The sequence below is a fragment of the Carex rostrata genome, chromosome 6 (assembly GCF_964058835.1).
Source record: "Carex rostrata chromosome 6, lpCarRost1.2, whole genome shotgun sequence".
NCBI lineage: Eukaryota > Viridiplantae > Streptophyta > Magnoliopsida > Poales > Cyperaceae > Carex > Carex rostrata.
The window spans coordinates 13,391,141-13,406,514 of NC_135923.1; the positions used below are offsets into that span (position 1 = coordinate 13,391,141).

Genomic DNA, 15,374 nt, shown 5'->3' on the forward strand with positions numbered 1-15,374 from the left:
GTATGTAATTTAGAGTAAAATGTCATGTATTATAAAATTGATTCTCATTATGTGTAGGAATTTCTTTTTATATGATTGACCTCTAATGTGTGTTTGACTTTTATGGTTCGAAAATCTAACTTTGTCCATACATTTAGGTATCTCGAACAGATTTAATTTTGAATTTTTACATTTGTCTATTAACTAAACAAAATATGACATGCAGATGTGAATATAGATTTTGCACCGATTTTTTTATTTATATCCAAATTTAAATTGAAATTTCAAAAAATATCCGATTTGTATGTTTTTTTTCTAAAAATACTCAAACCGGAATTTTTTTTTTCTGGAATTAACCCCTAAAACCGGAATTTTTTTTTTCGGAATCTCTATTCTAAAACCGGAAAAATTTATTCCGGTTTTAGAATCTGGAATTTTTTTTCCGGTTTTCCAATTAAATTTCTGGAAATTTTTTTTCTGAAATCGCAGTGAATTCGTTTATAAAAACCGCGAAGTGTCGTCTCTCGCTTTCACTCAGCGCGCTTTCAGTCTCAGCTCTCTCACAGTAAGTTATTTAATTTATAATTATTTAAATTTATAATTATAATTTAAATATATAATTATTTAATTTTAAATTATTTAAATTTAATATATTTAATTTTAAATTGTTTTAATTTAATATATTTAATTTTAATTTATTTAAATTTAGAAGTATTTAATTTTTTAATTATTTAAATATATAATTATTTAATTTTAAATTATTTAAATTTAGAATATTGTCATATTAATTAAAAAAAAATTCAAAATGGTGTAGAATAATTTAAAAATTTCCAAAATAGTCTAAAATAATTTTAGAAATTCTAAAATGATTTAGAATTGTTTTAGGAACCTTTTTCCTTTTCGGATCCCTTACGGAGCTCTAACTGTCTGATCGATCGGCTCTTCGATTGAGGTAATTTTATTTTTTTATGTTAATTTTCATTTAATTTATAATTAATTAGTTCATTCCAAAATGATTTTTTTTTTATTTTTTATAATATTGTCTAGAAAATTTAGAATTTTTTACAACCTTCCAAAATGGTTTAGAATAATTAAAAAAATTCCAAAATAGTTTAGAATGCTGCCCTATTAATTTATGAAATTCCAAAATGGTGTAGAATAATTTTAGAATATTCAATGATTGCCGTGAGCTATCCACAACAAGGGGCTAAATTTATGCTTAAGTACTTCGTCTGCCATATTACAAAATTCGAACAATATTGTAAATCATCTTGAATTTTTCTATATTATTCTAGAACATTTTGGTATTTTCTACATTATTGCACACCATTTCAGTATTTTCTACATTATACACCATTTTGGTATTTTCTAAATTATTCTAAACCATTTTGGTATTTTCTAAATTATTCTACACTATTTTTGTATTTTCTAAATTATTCTACACCATTTTGATATTTTCTAAATTAATAAGACAATATTCTAAACCATTTAAAATGAAATAATTAATTATATTTTAAATTAAAATTAAAACAATATAAATATAAAAACCTGAATCGCAGATTTGATCGATCAGACAGTCAGAGCTTGGAAAAGAAAAGAGATTCCTAAAAAAATTCTAAATTAATCGAATAATTTTCTACAGTAATAGGATAATTTTCTACACCATTTGGTATTTTCTAAACTATTCTAGACCATTTTCGTGTTTTCTAAATTATTCTAGACTATTTTGATATTTTCTAAATTATTCTAGACCATTTGGTATTTTCTAAACTATTCTAGACCATTTTGGTATTTTCTAAATTATTCTACACTATTTTGGTATTTTCTAAATTATTGTACACAATTTTGATATATTCTACACTATTCTAGACCATTTTGGTATTTTCTAAATATTCGAGACTATTTTGGTATTTCCTAAATTATTCTACACCATTTTGGTATTTTCCAAATTATTCTAAATCATTTTGATATTTTCTAAATTATTCTACACCATTTTGGAATTTTCTAAATTATTCTAGACCATTTGGTATTGAGTACAATTCTACACCATTTTGGTATTTTCTAAATTATTCTAGACCATTTGGTATTTCCTAAATTATTCTACACAATTTTCTAAATTTCTAAATTATTTGGACATTATTCTAAACCATTTAAAATTAAATATTTAAATAAATTATAAGAAAAAAAATTACCTTAATAATTCAGATGGAGGAGGGAATGGGTGGGGAAGAAGAGGACTCCCGCGGGGTCTTTTGTAGGGAAATCCCGAGTCCGGAAATTTTTTTTCCGGATTTGGGAGCTATTTCCGGAAAAAAATTTCCGGATTCTAAAACCGGATAAATTTTTTCCGGTTTTAGAATCGTGTTTCCGGAATTTTTTTTTCCGGTTTTAGAGGTTAATTCCGGAAATTTTTTTTTCCAGTTTGGGTATTTTTGAAAAAAACCAACTGATATGGATATTTTTTAAAATTTAATTTAAATTTTGGATATTTAAAAAAAAATCGGGATTTTGCACTATCCCTTCTTAATCCTTTTTGTTTACATGATGTGGAATTGTTAAGAGTTAAGACCGCTGATGAATGACATTATATATGTATTTGATCAAAAAATAAGCATATTAACTCATTATATATGTATTTGATGAATTATGTTTAAAAAATCTCAATTTTAAAAAAAATAAATAAATGACATTTGTCACCTGTTTTATTGTTGATAGAGGCTGAGCTACAGTCAATGGCAAAGACAGTATGTAATAAAAGTAGGCATTTATCTATCTTTAATTCAAATTTTCTTTTGGATCAAGTTACTTTTTGAACTTGATGAAAAATGAACTTGCTTAATTCTGATCCAGAATTTTTGTCATTTCCAATATAGAGATTAATCAGAAAAAGAAACCACCACCTCAGCAGCACAGACAAGACTTGTGCGCGATTCTGTGAGTGAAAAAAAAAATTTGATCGCCGTCGCCACTTGTTGTTCGCTTCACTTGTGCATCTATGTTCGTGGAGGAGAAGACGCCTAGCCACTTACTGCCTACATGTAATTCTTAAACCTAATTTTATTACCGCACTTATGGGCTTTCAATCAAAAAAAAAAATTAGTACCGAATTTCTTAAGTTCATTTATTCCTATTATTAGGTTGTTTCGGTAAATCCTTTATGCCTCCTTGTTTGTATTTGTGTTGAGCTTGCTGATTTCGTACATGGGCTGAGTCATATAGCTATTTTGCTTGTAAATTAATTGTTAAATCGAATCTTTGAACTTCTTGATTTTCTGATTTGTGGCGGTTGTATTGTTGTGTTTGTGCGAGAATCTTGACTGTTTGAGTGTTTGAATTATGCAAGAACCATAGTCGCATTTAATTTCCCTTTAAACTATTTGAGTGTGAGCATATGGTACCAGCACAGGTACCATAACATCCCTTTTTGTCAAATGTACATGGAGTAAATCTGGTACTCTGATGGAGTTGGGTTGGGCATCCTATACATTACTTGAGATTTGGATTCCTACTATTACACACTTTTTTTTTTTATCATGTGCTATGTTTTTAAGGAGTTTGGCTAGTATAATATCAGTGTCATTTCAACCTATATAACACCAACTCTAAAACCTATCAAATCGACTTCAAACGGTGAATTCAAACCGTTCAAACCGATCTACTTCATTAGTTGTGACTTTACATGCAAAATTTATAATTTTTCAAATTTATTTAGTATTAAGTCAAGCGGTCAAATGTGTGAGTTTTTAAATTAATTTTAATACATTAATTTTTCAATATTTTTGCCGCTTGATTTGATACTAAAATGATTTGAAAATATAAAAAATTTGTATGTAAACGCATCACTCATAATGTAAATTGGTTTGAACGGTTTGAATTAGTCGTTCGAAGTCAATTTGATAGGTTTTAGATTTGATGTTATATAGGTTGAAATGACACTGATGTTATATTAGCCAAACTCATTTATAAGACTAACACCATGTCAAATTAAAGATCAAAATCTGAAGAAAGCAACATACAGAAAATGAAAGAAGGTTAAAATCACAAAAATGTAGGTTTAGTGTCCTTGTCAGGCTCTAAATGTTTAATTATGTAGCTTAGCCCTTATAATTATATTATTTATATTTACATTCATCAGATATTTACAGAGATACTGATGGTGTTCGGCAATGAGACTTAAGAATCTTCTAGCTTAAGAGTTTAAGCTGTGCTAAGGACTTGACTTCAAGCAATGAAGCTTTAGAACAATAAAGGTGCTAAGAAGAGTTCTAAGGAGGCATTGTCTCTAAGTCTAAGTTTTCATTAGCTTAAGAATTTCCTCTAAGAAAGCTTAAGAAAGATGCTCTAAGCTTGTCTAAGACACAGTTGTTCGATCAGGTTAAGCAGCTAATTAAGGAGACTAAAGCATGTCTAAGGAAGCTAAAGTTTTGTAACCGAACACCCACAGTAGGCTCAACACTTGTGAAATATAGTTCACCACTTCACCTTGTATTATTCTTGCTTAGTCAGACTGCACACTTGGACCACAACCTTAGGTTCATTTTTTCTTAATTATATATTTTTATTTAGAAGTCCATGTTAATATACTCAACACTGCACTACATCAGGGAATCATAAGGCAAATTAAATGTATCTATGAGTGTGACTTTGTCACTGCCTTCATCTCACTTCCTTTATCTTCCTCCATTAACTTGACTATGTAGCACTAAGAGTAAAACTAGGCGTCCTTAAGTTCACTAAGGGCGTGTTCGGCAGATGGACGGGAATAGGAATAGGAATGGGATTGCAAAATTTTTGAATTAAATTTTACTGTTCACGTGGGAAAAAAAAAATTCAGTCTAGGTGAATTTTTTTTTTCCCACGTGAACAGTAAAATCCGAACACGCCCTAAGTCTTTTGGTGAACTCAAGTCTAAAACCCATCAAATCGACTTTAAATGACGAATCCGAACCGTTGAAACCTGCATACCTTATGAGTGATGTGTTTACATGTAAAAAAAATTCAAAAAATGAATGCATTAAAATTAATTTATTAACCTTCTAATTTTGACTGCTTGACTTTATACTAAATTAATTCAAATGTTTATAATTTTCACATGTAGATGCATCAGTCGTAAGGTAGGCGGGTTCCAACGGTTCGGATTCGTCATTTGGTTTTAGACTTTAGTTCACCAAGGGGCTTGGTGAACTTAAGAACACCCTAGTTTTACTCGTAGCACTACTACATTTCTTATTTTTTGATATGTAAAAGAATATTTGTTATAAACTTTTGATTTAGTTGAAACCTTTGATGTTCATTTATATTATCTTGAATTCTTATTTATTTTGATTGATGTTGTAATTTTTGTTATGTTGAATTTTTGTTTTTTTGCAACTATATATGTTTGCCTACTCTTGACAAAATTTTGGCTTGGCCACTGGCTACAGTAACCAGTATGCAGTTGCCTACGAAAGAGTATCATCTGAGGTTTCCTACCTTATTGAATAACTTCCGGTGGAGTCAACATTATGGTAGTGCTTATTTGAATCATAGGAGTTCACTTTAAAATTCGTATCAGGTTCAAACGGACGGACTGCACTGAATCTGAAGCGTTGTCAAACCTCTGAATTTTGAAAGTGAACTTGTTGCCTACTCAGAATTTAAATTTTACCTATCTTGCAGCCCAAAACTTCTCCGCGCAGCCCAACTAAAATTTTCTTTTCGCAGCCCACCGCACTGCGCTCGAAAGATCGCTGGCCCTCTCTTTCTTTCTCTCCGTTCGCGAGAGATGGCTGGGCTTCGCTAATCCCTCTCTTCCTCTTCTTTCTCTACCGACAAAACTCTTTCTTCTTCCTTGTGCGCGCCTCCGCCAGTCCGCCCCAGCGGCTCCGGAGAATTATCAGTCAGTCACAAATCAACTAGAAGGAATAATCGGTGTAACTCGGAGGACACAAGGTGAGTCTCTTCCGATCAAGCGTTGGTTCTTTCGCCTAAAAACGCGGCCAGTCGGTTGCGAGATGCTGCCTCTCCCTTCTTGGATTAAGTTTTTAGCATGAAATTTTGCAAATTGGATGCATAATGTTTAATTCAAGTTTTTATTTATGGATTTCATTTTGCAGGTGCTTTTATCTGTTATCAATTTAGGCTATCTTTGCACTCCGATTTCCCAGGACTTGACAATGGTTAGTTTTTTTTATTGTCTGATGCCTTGAGTCTGCTTTACTGTCTTTTTTTTTTTTTTAATTATGAATGAACTACACTCGTTTCTATTTCGTTAACTGTATTTAGGCGGGTCTTTTATAGTTGATTTGAGAATAACGAATGCTCTGAAATGGAACTTTTAATCAGACTTAAAAGTTTAAAAAACGTATCAGATACATTATCTATTTTTCTCTTTAGCAAATTATGTTAAAAGGAGCTCTCTTTTTGACTATTTTTGTTTGAATATACATATGCAGGCTAGTCTGACTGATTCTTTTTTGGCTGATCTCGAGGAACTTTCTGATAATGAAGGCTATCCTGTAAGTTGTTTTGTCAGGTTCTACATACTTTCTCCTATTTTTAATTTAAATAATAGTTAGTCATTTCATCAGAAATGGGCAGTGATAAGACATATCTTCTTAATTATTTGAAGAAAATGTACTTAAAAGACGGTAACGATCATATATTGCTCCTTTAGGCGCACTTAAGTAAACCCCTGATAGATCAGACAGGGTTCTAGGTTGTGTCATAATACTCTGATTATATATTAACACAAAGGATGGAAAATATAGTTTATCTAACAGAATTGTGATGCACATTGAAAATTTCATGCCTGATTCTGGGTATACAGTCCGATACTTACTTTATAAGATCTCTGTGGTAATGTCTATACTGTTGTTTGAAACCTCACTATTTGTGTCTAACAGGAGGAAGAAAATGCCGAGCTGGCAGATGTGGAAAATGATGGTGATACTGACATGCAAGATCTTGAATCTCTGAATTATGACGATCTTGACAGTGTCTCCAAGTTGCAAAGGTCACAGAGATACAAAGACATAATGCAAGTAAGTCGGCATTATTAATTTGTTTTATGTTGTTCGGTTTGCTACCTGCTCTCACTCTGTTAAAGTCTGACTGATTTTAACTTTTCTGTTTTTCCTTTTGTGTTGTTTAATTGCTAACTGAGGTTCTAACCTATTAAAAAGAAGATGTAGTTACTGGATGACATATTGGCCTGGATTGTACCAGTTGGTTAGTTAATGCTCCACATTTGAGAAAAGAAAGCTGGAAACACTGAACCAATCTTTGTTCCCTTTATGTCATTAATATTTTCTTTGGAAACATGCCCATAGGTGTTATGTGGTTAACGTGGTTAATTATACAGAAAGTCGAGGAAGCTCTTGAGAAAGGGGAGCGAACTGAGGGCACCTTCCTAGTAGAAGACGACCCGGAATACCAGCTCATTGTAAACTGCAATTCACTCTCAGTCGACATAGAGAATGAGATTGTAATCATCCACAACTTCATACGTGATAAATACCGCCTTAAATTCCCTGAGCTGGAGTCACTGGTGCATCACCCGATCGATTATGCACGTGTGGTCAAGAAGATCGGCAATGAGACCGATCTCACTCTTGTTGACCTAGAAGGCCTTCTCCCATCTGCTGTCATCATGGTTGTCTCTGTAACTGCCTCAACCACCACCGGCAAACCCCTGCCCGAAGAAACCCTAGCAAAGACCATTGAGGCGTGTGACCGAGCACTGACCCTTGATTCAGCCAAGAAGAAGGTGCTAGAATTTGTTGAGAGTCGCATGGGCTACATTGCACCAAATCTCTCTGCTATCGTGGGGTCTGCGGTTGCGTCTAGACTGGTGGGGTCAGCTGGCGGTTTAACAGCCCTGGCCAAAATGCCTGCATGCAATGTGCAGCTGTTAGGGTTTAAGAGGAAGAACCTGGCGGGAATGTCAAAGGTAAGTGCATTGCACGTAGGGTTCTTGGAGCAGACAGAGATGTTTCAGAGCACACCAGAGCCTCTAAGGGCAAGGGTTGTGAGGGTTTTGGCAGCAAAATCGACACTTGCTGCGCGAATTGATTCGATAAGAGGGGATCCCACGGGAAAAGCCGGGAGGGATTTTAGAGAGGGGATTAGAAAGAAGGTTGAGAAGTGGCAGGAGCCACCGCCTGCAAAGCTGCCTAAGCCCCTCCCTGTTCCTGACTCTGAGCCAAAAAAGAAGCGTGGGGGTAGAAGGTTGAGGAAATTGAAAGAGAGGTTTGTTTTCTCCTTCGTTCTTTTCTTTTGATGCTGAGCAAATTCTGGTTTTCTTTTATTGTTACTGTATCATTTGTTGTTTTGTTTTTTTATTTTTGTGGGATTTGCTGTGACAGGTATGCCATTACCGAGATGATGAAGCAAAAGAACAGAATGCCTTTTGGGAAGCAGGAAGAGACTTCCTTGGGTTAGTACATTGGCTTGGTTCTTGAATTAAGTGTTAGAACTTTTAAGGATCAATACAAATTGCCCCTGAATTGTACGAAGAACGAGGCTATCTTCTGATCTTTAATCCTGTTAGGCTGCTTCTACCATAAACTTGTGAATGACTTATACCAACAGTTGCATGAGTAGGAAATGTACATGTTGATTGTCATTTCATATTTGCTTTCTATTTTTAGTGTTACTTAGTTCTGTTATCCTGGCTGTAACAATTCCTTTATACCAGGTGATGGCCTGGGTGAAGGTTTTGGTATGCTTGGTCAGGCTGGAAGTGGCAAATTACGCATCTCAGCTGCACAAAGCAAGCTCAAGCCTAAAGCTACAAAAAAGTATACTTTTTCCTTCTTTATTTATTTTTTATTCATGGTACCCCTAAATTGAAAGCACAGTGGTGGTGGGGAGTGTGGGGAATTGACCTTCGTTCTTTATAGATAGATATATCAGTATAAATTTTGTATAATTTTTAGAAAATTAATAGATGCTCTCATAGTTGACCCCCAAACTATCCACAGAAGGTTTTACTATTGAGCCCCATAGTAGTAAAAATGATGTAATTAAGCTGCGATTATGGTATGTAATATAGCGAGCCCCTTAGTAGTAAAAATGATGTAATTAAGCTGCGATTATGGTATGTAATATAGCGACTTCCAACATTGATCTCCATAGAATTTTTTTTGCCTCTACTACAGATTAGATTAGGGCAAAGTTAGTTCCATTTCCTCTGATATTTTAAACTGATATTCCCTTCATTAATATAATTACACTTTTGAAATATCAGGTTCAAGGAGAGGAGCTTTGGAAGCAGCGGTGCCACATCTGGTCTCACATCCAGCCTGGCTTTTACACCTGTGCAAGTAAGCTCATTTGTTCTATTTTATTCCTTTCTCAATTAGCTTCCTCACAAAACTTGTATGTGTGCAAGCATGTCACATTAGTATATATTTTGTTTTTGTGTTCCCCAATGAATTCATTTGTTAATTGTCCAATTCTTGCTTCAGATAATTTCTCGTTAGCACACTGAAATAAATTTGCCACATGCTCGTGTATATGTTCTCAAACTGACCTAACAAATTGGTGAAAAAGTTCATGTGTGGAATGACAGATGAAATTTACTTTTGCATTCTACATGTAGGGCTACTTAAAAAATTAAATTAAAAGAAACTAGTCTTTCTTTTTTCTGGTAACTTGCATTTTCTAAAGTCGCTTAATTTTCTCATCAGTTGATCAGAAACTAAACTGGCAACTTGTTGAACAGTTCTTTTCAATTTGAGAAACCAGAAAAGATGGAACTTCTCTTGTGTTTTTCTAAAATCTAGCAATTGGACTTCCCCAAGTTAATGCAACCTAAAAAGAACATTAGGACCTAGTTTCTTGCAATGTCCTATTTTTCAGTTATTTCAGCCTTTCATTTCTTGAGTACACCAAATTATAGGAAATATATCATCTAAATTACTTTGGTCATACTATTAGTTTAACCATATCATGAACAGGAAGTTTGAATTTCTACTTTCTATATAATGAGACTATACAAATATAATAGAGATCTATTATGTGTCCAACTGTTATAATCTCAATTATTGTAAAAACAATTTCTCTTTTTGATGCTTTATAAATTATGCCTTTTCAGGGTATAGAACTTACGAATCCACAGGCACATGGTAGTAGTCTACTTGGCAGTGGGACTCAGAGCACTTATTTCTCAGAGACGGGAACATTTTCGAAAATAAAGAGGACCTAAACTTTTTTTTGGAATAGAAATGATGATATAACTTGATTATTTAGAGACCTTTTGTAACTTCTAAGCTTGGTAGCCTTTAGTCGGTGAGTTACTTGAAATATTTAGTGGTTGAAGACCTATTTTGATTGTAATTAGATAATGCATCTTGTCAAAAGTATTTTTTTCAATTGTTCGTTTAGTGGTGAAATTGTTTACTGTTGTTCTGTACACTTCATACCAATTGGAATTTGTGGCAATTGTTTAGTCAATCGGATAAACTGTGTTGTACAATAAGCAAGAATTGAGGGATTAGACATTTTAAACTGTGTTGTACAATAAGCAAGAATTGAGGGGTTAGGCATTTTAACATTGAGGTGCAAGCAAACGCAGTCTAACCGGGTTGACCCGTGCTTAATTTTGGATGCTTTGGTGCCCCCCGTCCCTGTAGGCTGTAGGACTTTTCTGGAGGAGCGTTTCCTTGAGAAGAATATTGCAAACTTAAATGAAGAGAACGGGTAAACGGGTTCAAGTTCCCTTTTTGTTCTTTTGTTCTTTTGTTCTTTTGTTCTTTTTTTGTTCTTTTTTTTTTCACGAGGAAATTTTACTTAAATGACACTGCCATTTACTGGCTGGGTAGATTAAGACGTATGCTTTTGTGTACTACATTATTTTGGACAGTTCATATTGAATAAATCAAACCATTATATTTGGTTAAATTTATTGTTAAGAATATAAAAGTCATTGCTGCGTAATCAGAAATGATATTTTATAAGTTTCTCAAAAAAGAAGGTCTTCTTTGTTTGTCTTCAATAATGATTCTCATAATCCTAGTTTTTTTTTGTGAAAGCTCTCTTTTACCAAAAGTTGGAAAGATAGATAGATATATGACCAATTTTCTTATTTTCCCCTTTGTTGGTTGGATGGCCAGAGTTAAAGGTCAGTAGGCCCAATAACGATCACTAATTCTTATCCAAATACTTAATTTCCACTTAGCACTATATATACCGATTTTTTTTAAATACCCCCCCAAAAAAATAAATTATTAAAAATAACCAGGTTGGTGGAAAAATTTTAAAAATGCCCAAACCGCCAATATTTTTGGCGGTCCGGAATTTTTATTCCGAACCGCCAAATTTCCTGGCGGTCCGAGATTTTTTTTTTTTCCGAACCGGTCCGAGATTTTTATTTATTTATTTATTTTTTGCAAATTTTTTTAGGCACCTCAAACTTTGCACCTCTTATTAACATAGGAAACCATCTTCAAAAATCGTAAAAATTGACCGAGATGCAGTCTTGACATGGTAGAACAGGACTGTGAAGTTTCATACAAAATCTCTGAACAGGTCGTGAGATATCGGTTCTCAAAAATTGCCCGAATTGCTGAATATTTCATTCTGAGTCCAACTTTGCACATCTGGTTAACATAGCAAAACACCTCCAAAAATCGTGAAAATTTACCGACATACAGTTATAGCTGTTTAAAGTTACGCATAAATCCGATTTTCCTAGCCAAAGTTATAGCTGTTTAAAGTTTTTCCGAAAGTTGAATTTTAGAAATTCATAACTAACTATAAAAAAATTCAAATAAATTGAAATTTATGTTAATTTTATGTATTTTTTAATGCTCTAGATGCTGATATAATCACTTTTTCAATTTGGTCCGTGGTTTGCTATGCTAACCAGATGTACAAAGTTGGACTCAGAATGAAATATTCAACAGTTCAGGCAATATTTGAGAGCCGATATCTCACGACCTGTTCGGAGATTTTGTATGAAAATTCAGTCATGTTCTACAATATCAAGACTCCATGTCGGCCAATTTTCACGATTTTTGGTGTTTTGCTATGTTAACCAGATGTGCAAAGTTGAACTCAGAATGAAATATTCAGCAATTCGGGCAATTTTTGAGAGCCGATATCTCACGACCTGTTCGGAGATTTTGTATGAAACTTCACAGTCCTGTTCTACCATATCAAGACTGCATGTCGGTCAATTTTCACGATTTTTGAAGCTGGTTTGCTATGTTAATCAGAGGTGCAAAGTCGAGGTGTCTAAAAAAAAAAAAAAAAATCTCGGACCGCTAGAAATATTGGCGGTTCAGAAAAAAAAAATATCTTAGACCGCCAGGAAATTTGGCGGTTTGGGCATTTTTAAAATTTTTCCACCAACCTGGTTATTTTTAATAATTTGTTTTTATTTTGAGGTATTTTTTTAAAAATCGGCTATATATACAGTACTCGGTATAAATATAGAACTGTTTTTTTCGCAATTAGAAGAATGCTACATTCTGGGGCGGGAGTATGGGGCTAACCGACTAAACATTATATACTTAAGAAATACTAAAATGAAAACCAAAATCTATAAAATACAAGATAATATGATTCTTCACTATTTGATTTTATAAAAGTTTCAATAATTAACAAATTAACGCCAATGAATGACATGTTTAACAAAATAAATAAAAACATAGCATATTCATATATCATATTTTTTTTTTATATTATTTAAATTTAGATCTCTGCTTTTTTTAAAGATCAAATTATGCAATAATCTCATCTGAGCTAATCTTATTAGTTGTATAATTCTCGATATAAACAAGCATGTAATCTTTAAGAAACTCATCACCCATTTTATTTCGAAGTCCAGTTTTAGCGAGTTTCATGACTGAAAAAGCTCTCCCTGTAGTAGCAGTTAATTTTATCTTTCTTATTTTGAATTTTTTTTAACCTCAGAAACTAATTTGTTACTTTTTAATCCGTCATTGCCCTTTCCTTTGATTTCTATTCTTATAACTTCTTTTTTAGTTCTTCTAAAATTACAATAACTTTTTCTTTTTTCGGTAACCGTGATGTACACGTTGTCTTTTTCCTATTTGAGTTTGTACCTCTCTATATTAAACCAGTATTGTAAATAAATGGTATGCGCTCGTCGTACAGACATGGTATCGCTAAGTGATTAATCAGAAATAATCGGAAATAATTAGTCATAATCGGAAAAAAAATCGGTCGATTAATCAGAAAATTCCTTGACGATTTGATCACCGCCAACGACTAATCAGACGATTAATCGTCCTAAATGGACATTTTTTACAACATTGTATTAAACAACTTTTCAAGTTTTCAAGTGAGATGTTTTTATTTACTCGATCACGTGATATGGTAAGTTGGAGAACCAAACTACCAAAGCAAGTGAAGTTGACGTTACTTTTATGGGGAATTTCATGTATCCCCCTTCAAAACCTTGAAATTACGTATTCCCCCCTCTAAAAAGCATAATATCACATTTACCCTTCTAAAATTTAAAAACTCACAAATTTACCCAATTTATTGATATTTCTAATAAAACTCATTTTAAATATATAAATTATCCATTTTACCCTTTCTCCCTCTTTTTTTTCTCTCCTCTTCCTTATGTACATGTGCTCTCTCTCTCTCTCTCTCTCTCAATGTTAGATACAGAAATGTAAACATGGTGCTCAAGCCGGGTATGTTGTGCAGTTGATTAAACTCCATTTATAGGTGCTAAGTTACATAGCTTGCTCTTTGTTCCCTAAATACAAAATTAGTATCTGTTTATATTCATATCATATCAATACAACTATGGATGCAAATTAAAAACAAAAAAATGTATCAGCTCCTCGAAGTCTGAATCCTGAGTCCTGATCCTTCACACCTCTACCCCTTCAATTCTACAAACTACTCCGGCCTTTGCATTATTCACCTTTTTCAAATTAAATCAAGCGTTGTACTGTTAAGATTATTTTTTGGATTCCAATTACTGTTTTGATACCGAGCACAACTTGTGGCACATGCAAAGTTGCACTGTGGGCACCGCTCCTTCGAGATCAAAACATAGAGCAAACACTTGAGACATGCAGCTGCCATCATGCTGGTCCCACCAACAGGCACTGATGAATCACTGCCGTCAACCAGATTGATATGTCGTTTCATCGGCAAATTTGACGTTATTGATGATGAAGGGCGATAACAAGCCGTCAGAATGAGCAAGGCTCTTGCTCTGAGATTCATGCCCCATGCGCTCCAATACAGATTTAACTTTTTCCATCTCTAACATTTTTTTTTAAGGTGAATAGGCATTTAGATTAATAATTGAAACCATAATGTCTTACAAGTTACAACACATAGCCATAACGTTTATTGGTAATGCTACCAGGCTACTACAAAAACATATAAATTAACTTAGTGAGGTAAATAAATGATTAAAAAAACAAATTCGGAAGTATAAACTACTAGAAACCCCAGTGAGGGCTCGGTGTTTCCAAAATCAAGTATTTAGAAGAAAGCATTGTTGAGTTGTGTACTTGTGTTTTAAACTTTCCATCATCTCACAACTTACAATCATTCCTTCTGGTGGACCTGCAAAGCGTTGCTTCATTCTTCTTATCCAATTTGCAAAATCATGTGGTTGTCTGAGCATATATTCTTCTAGTGATGTAATTTATAGTGGGTGTTATTGGTATGTTATTATATATGTTTATGCATTGTACCACTAGCTGCCTTGCTTGCCAAGATGTTAGTTCATCGATCTGCTGTTCCATCATTTCGTCTCTAACATTAACAGAGAGAGAGAGAGAGAGAGAGAGAGCAGATATTCATAAAGACCTTGGGATATTCATTTGTTTAGGAACGAAGAGAAAGGAGAAAGAAAATAGGGATAAGGGTAAAATGAGCAATTTATATATTTAAAATGAGTTTTATTAGAAATATCAAACATATTGGATAAATTTGTGAGTTTTTGAATTTTTGAAGGGTAAATATGATATTATGAATTTTAGAGGGGGAAATACGTAATTTCAAGGTTTTTGAGGGGATACATGAAATTCCCCCTTACTTTTATACATATATCCTCTAAATTTTTTGTATTATTACAGAAACTGAGACATGTAAAATAAATTTTCTAGGTACCTTTTAGAAAAAAATAAAAATCTTTAAGGTTTACTCAGCCACCATTGGGTACTACAACCCTCCGCTCTGCATTAACTCATAAGAGCATCTTTTGAGTTAATACATATGGGCTGTCCGATTGTAAACGGAGCTCATCCGGTCCTGGCCCAAAACATAGGGGTCTTTAATATTAGTGCGGATTTAATTCATACGAATCTTAATGCTTATCGGACGGTCCAGATGCATTAAGTCAAAAGATTCATTTTTGAGTTAATGCAGAGGATACGAATTCCTCCTCCCCTGGCTACATTAACAAAAGAGAG

General features: G+C 33.3%; 1 protein-coding gene across 2 annotated transcripts; it reads left to right on the forward strand.

Annotated features, from left to right (window-relative positions):
* The first annotated feature begins 5,753 nt into the window (after positions 1-5,753).
* Positions 5,754-10,346, forward strand: EMB1220 (pre-mRNA processing ribonucleoprotein binding region-containing protein). 2 transcript variants are annotated; one of them, XM_078303378.1, is made up of 9 exons: positions 5,754-5,910; positions 6,075-6,137; positions 6,414-6,476; positions 6,864-7,001; positions 7,322-8,208; positions 8,325-8,395; positions 8,657-8,759; positions 9,209-9,284; positions 10,058-10,346. In XM_078303378.1, exons 2-9 carry the CDS (start codon positions 6,135-6,137, stop codon positions 10,166-10,168), a joined length of 1,452 nt encoding a protein of 483 aa, XP_078159504.1. In that variant the 5' UTR covers positions 5,754-5,910; positions 6,075-6,134; the 3' UTR covers positions 10,169-10,346. The 2 variants fall into 2 exon arrangements, with proteins under 2 accessions (XP_078159504.1, XP_078159503.1); XM_078303377.1 differs by lacking the exons at positions 5,754-5,910; positions 6,075-6,137 and having other exon boundaries at positions 6,408-6,476.
* The last annotated feature ends 5,028 nt before the right edge of the window (positions 10,347-15,374 follow it).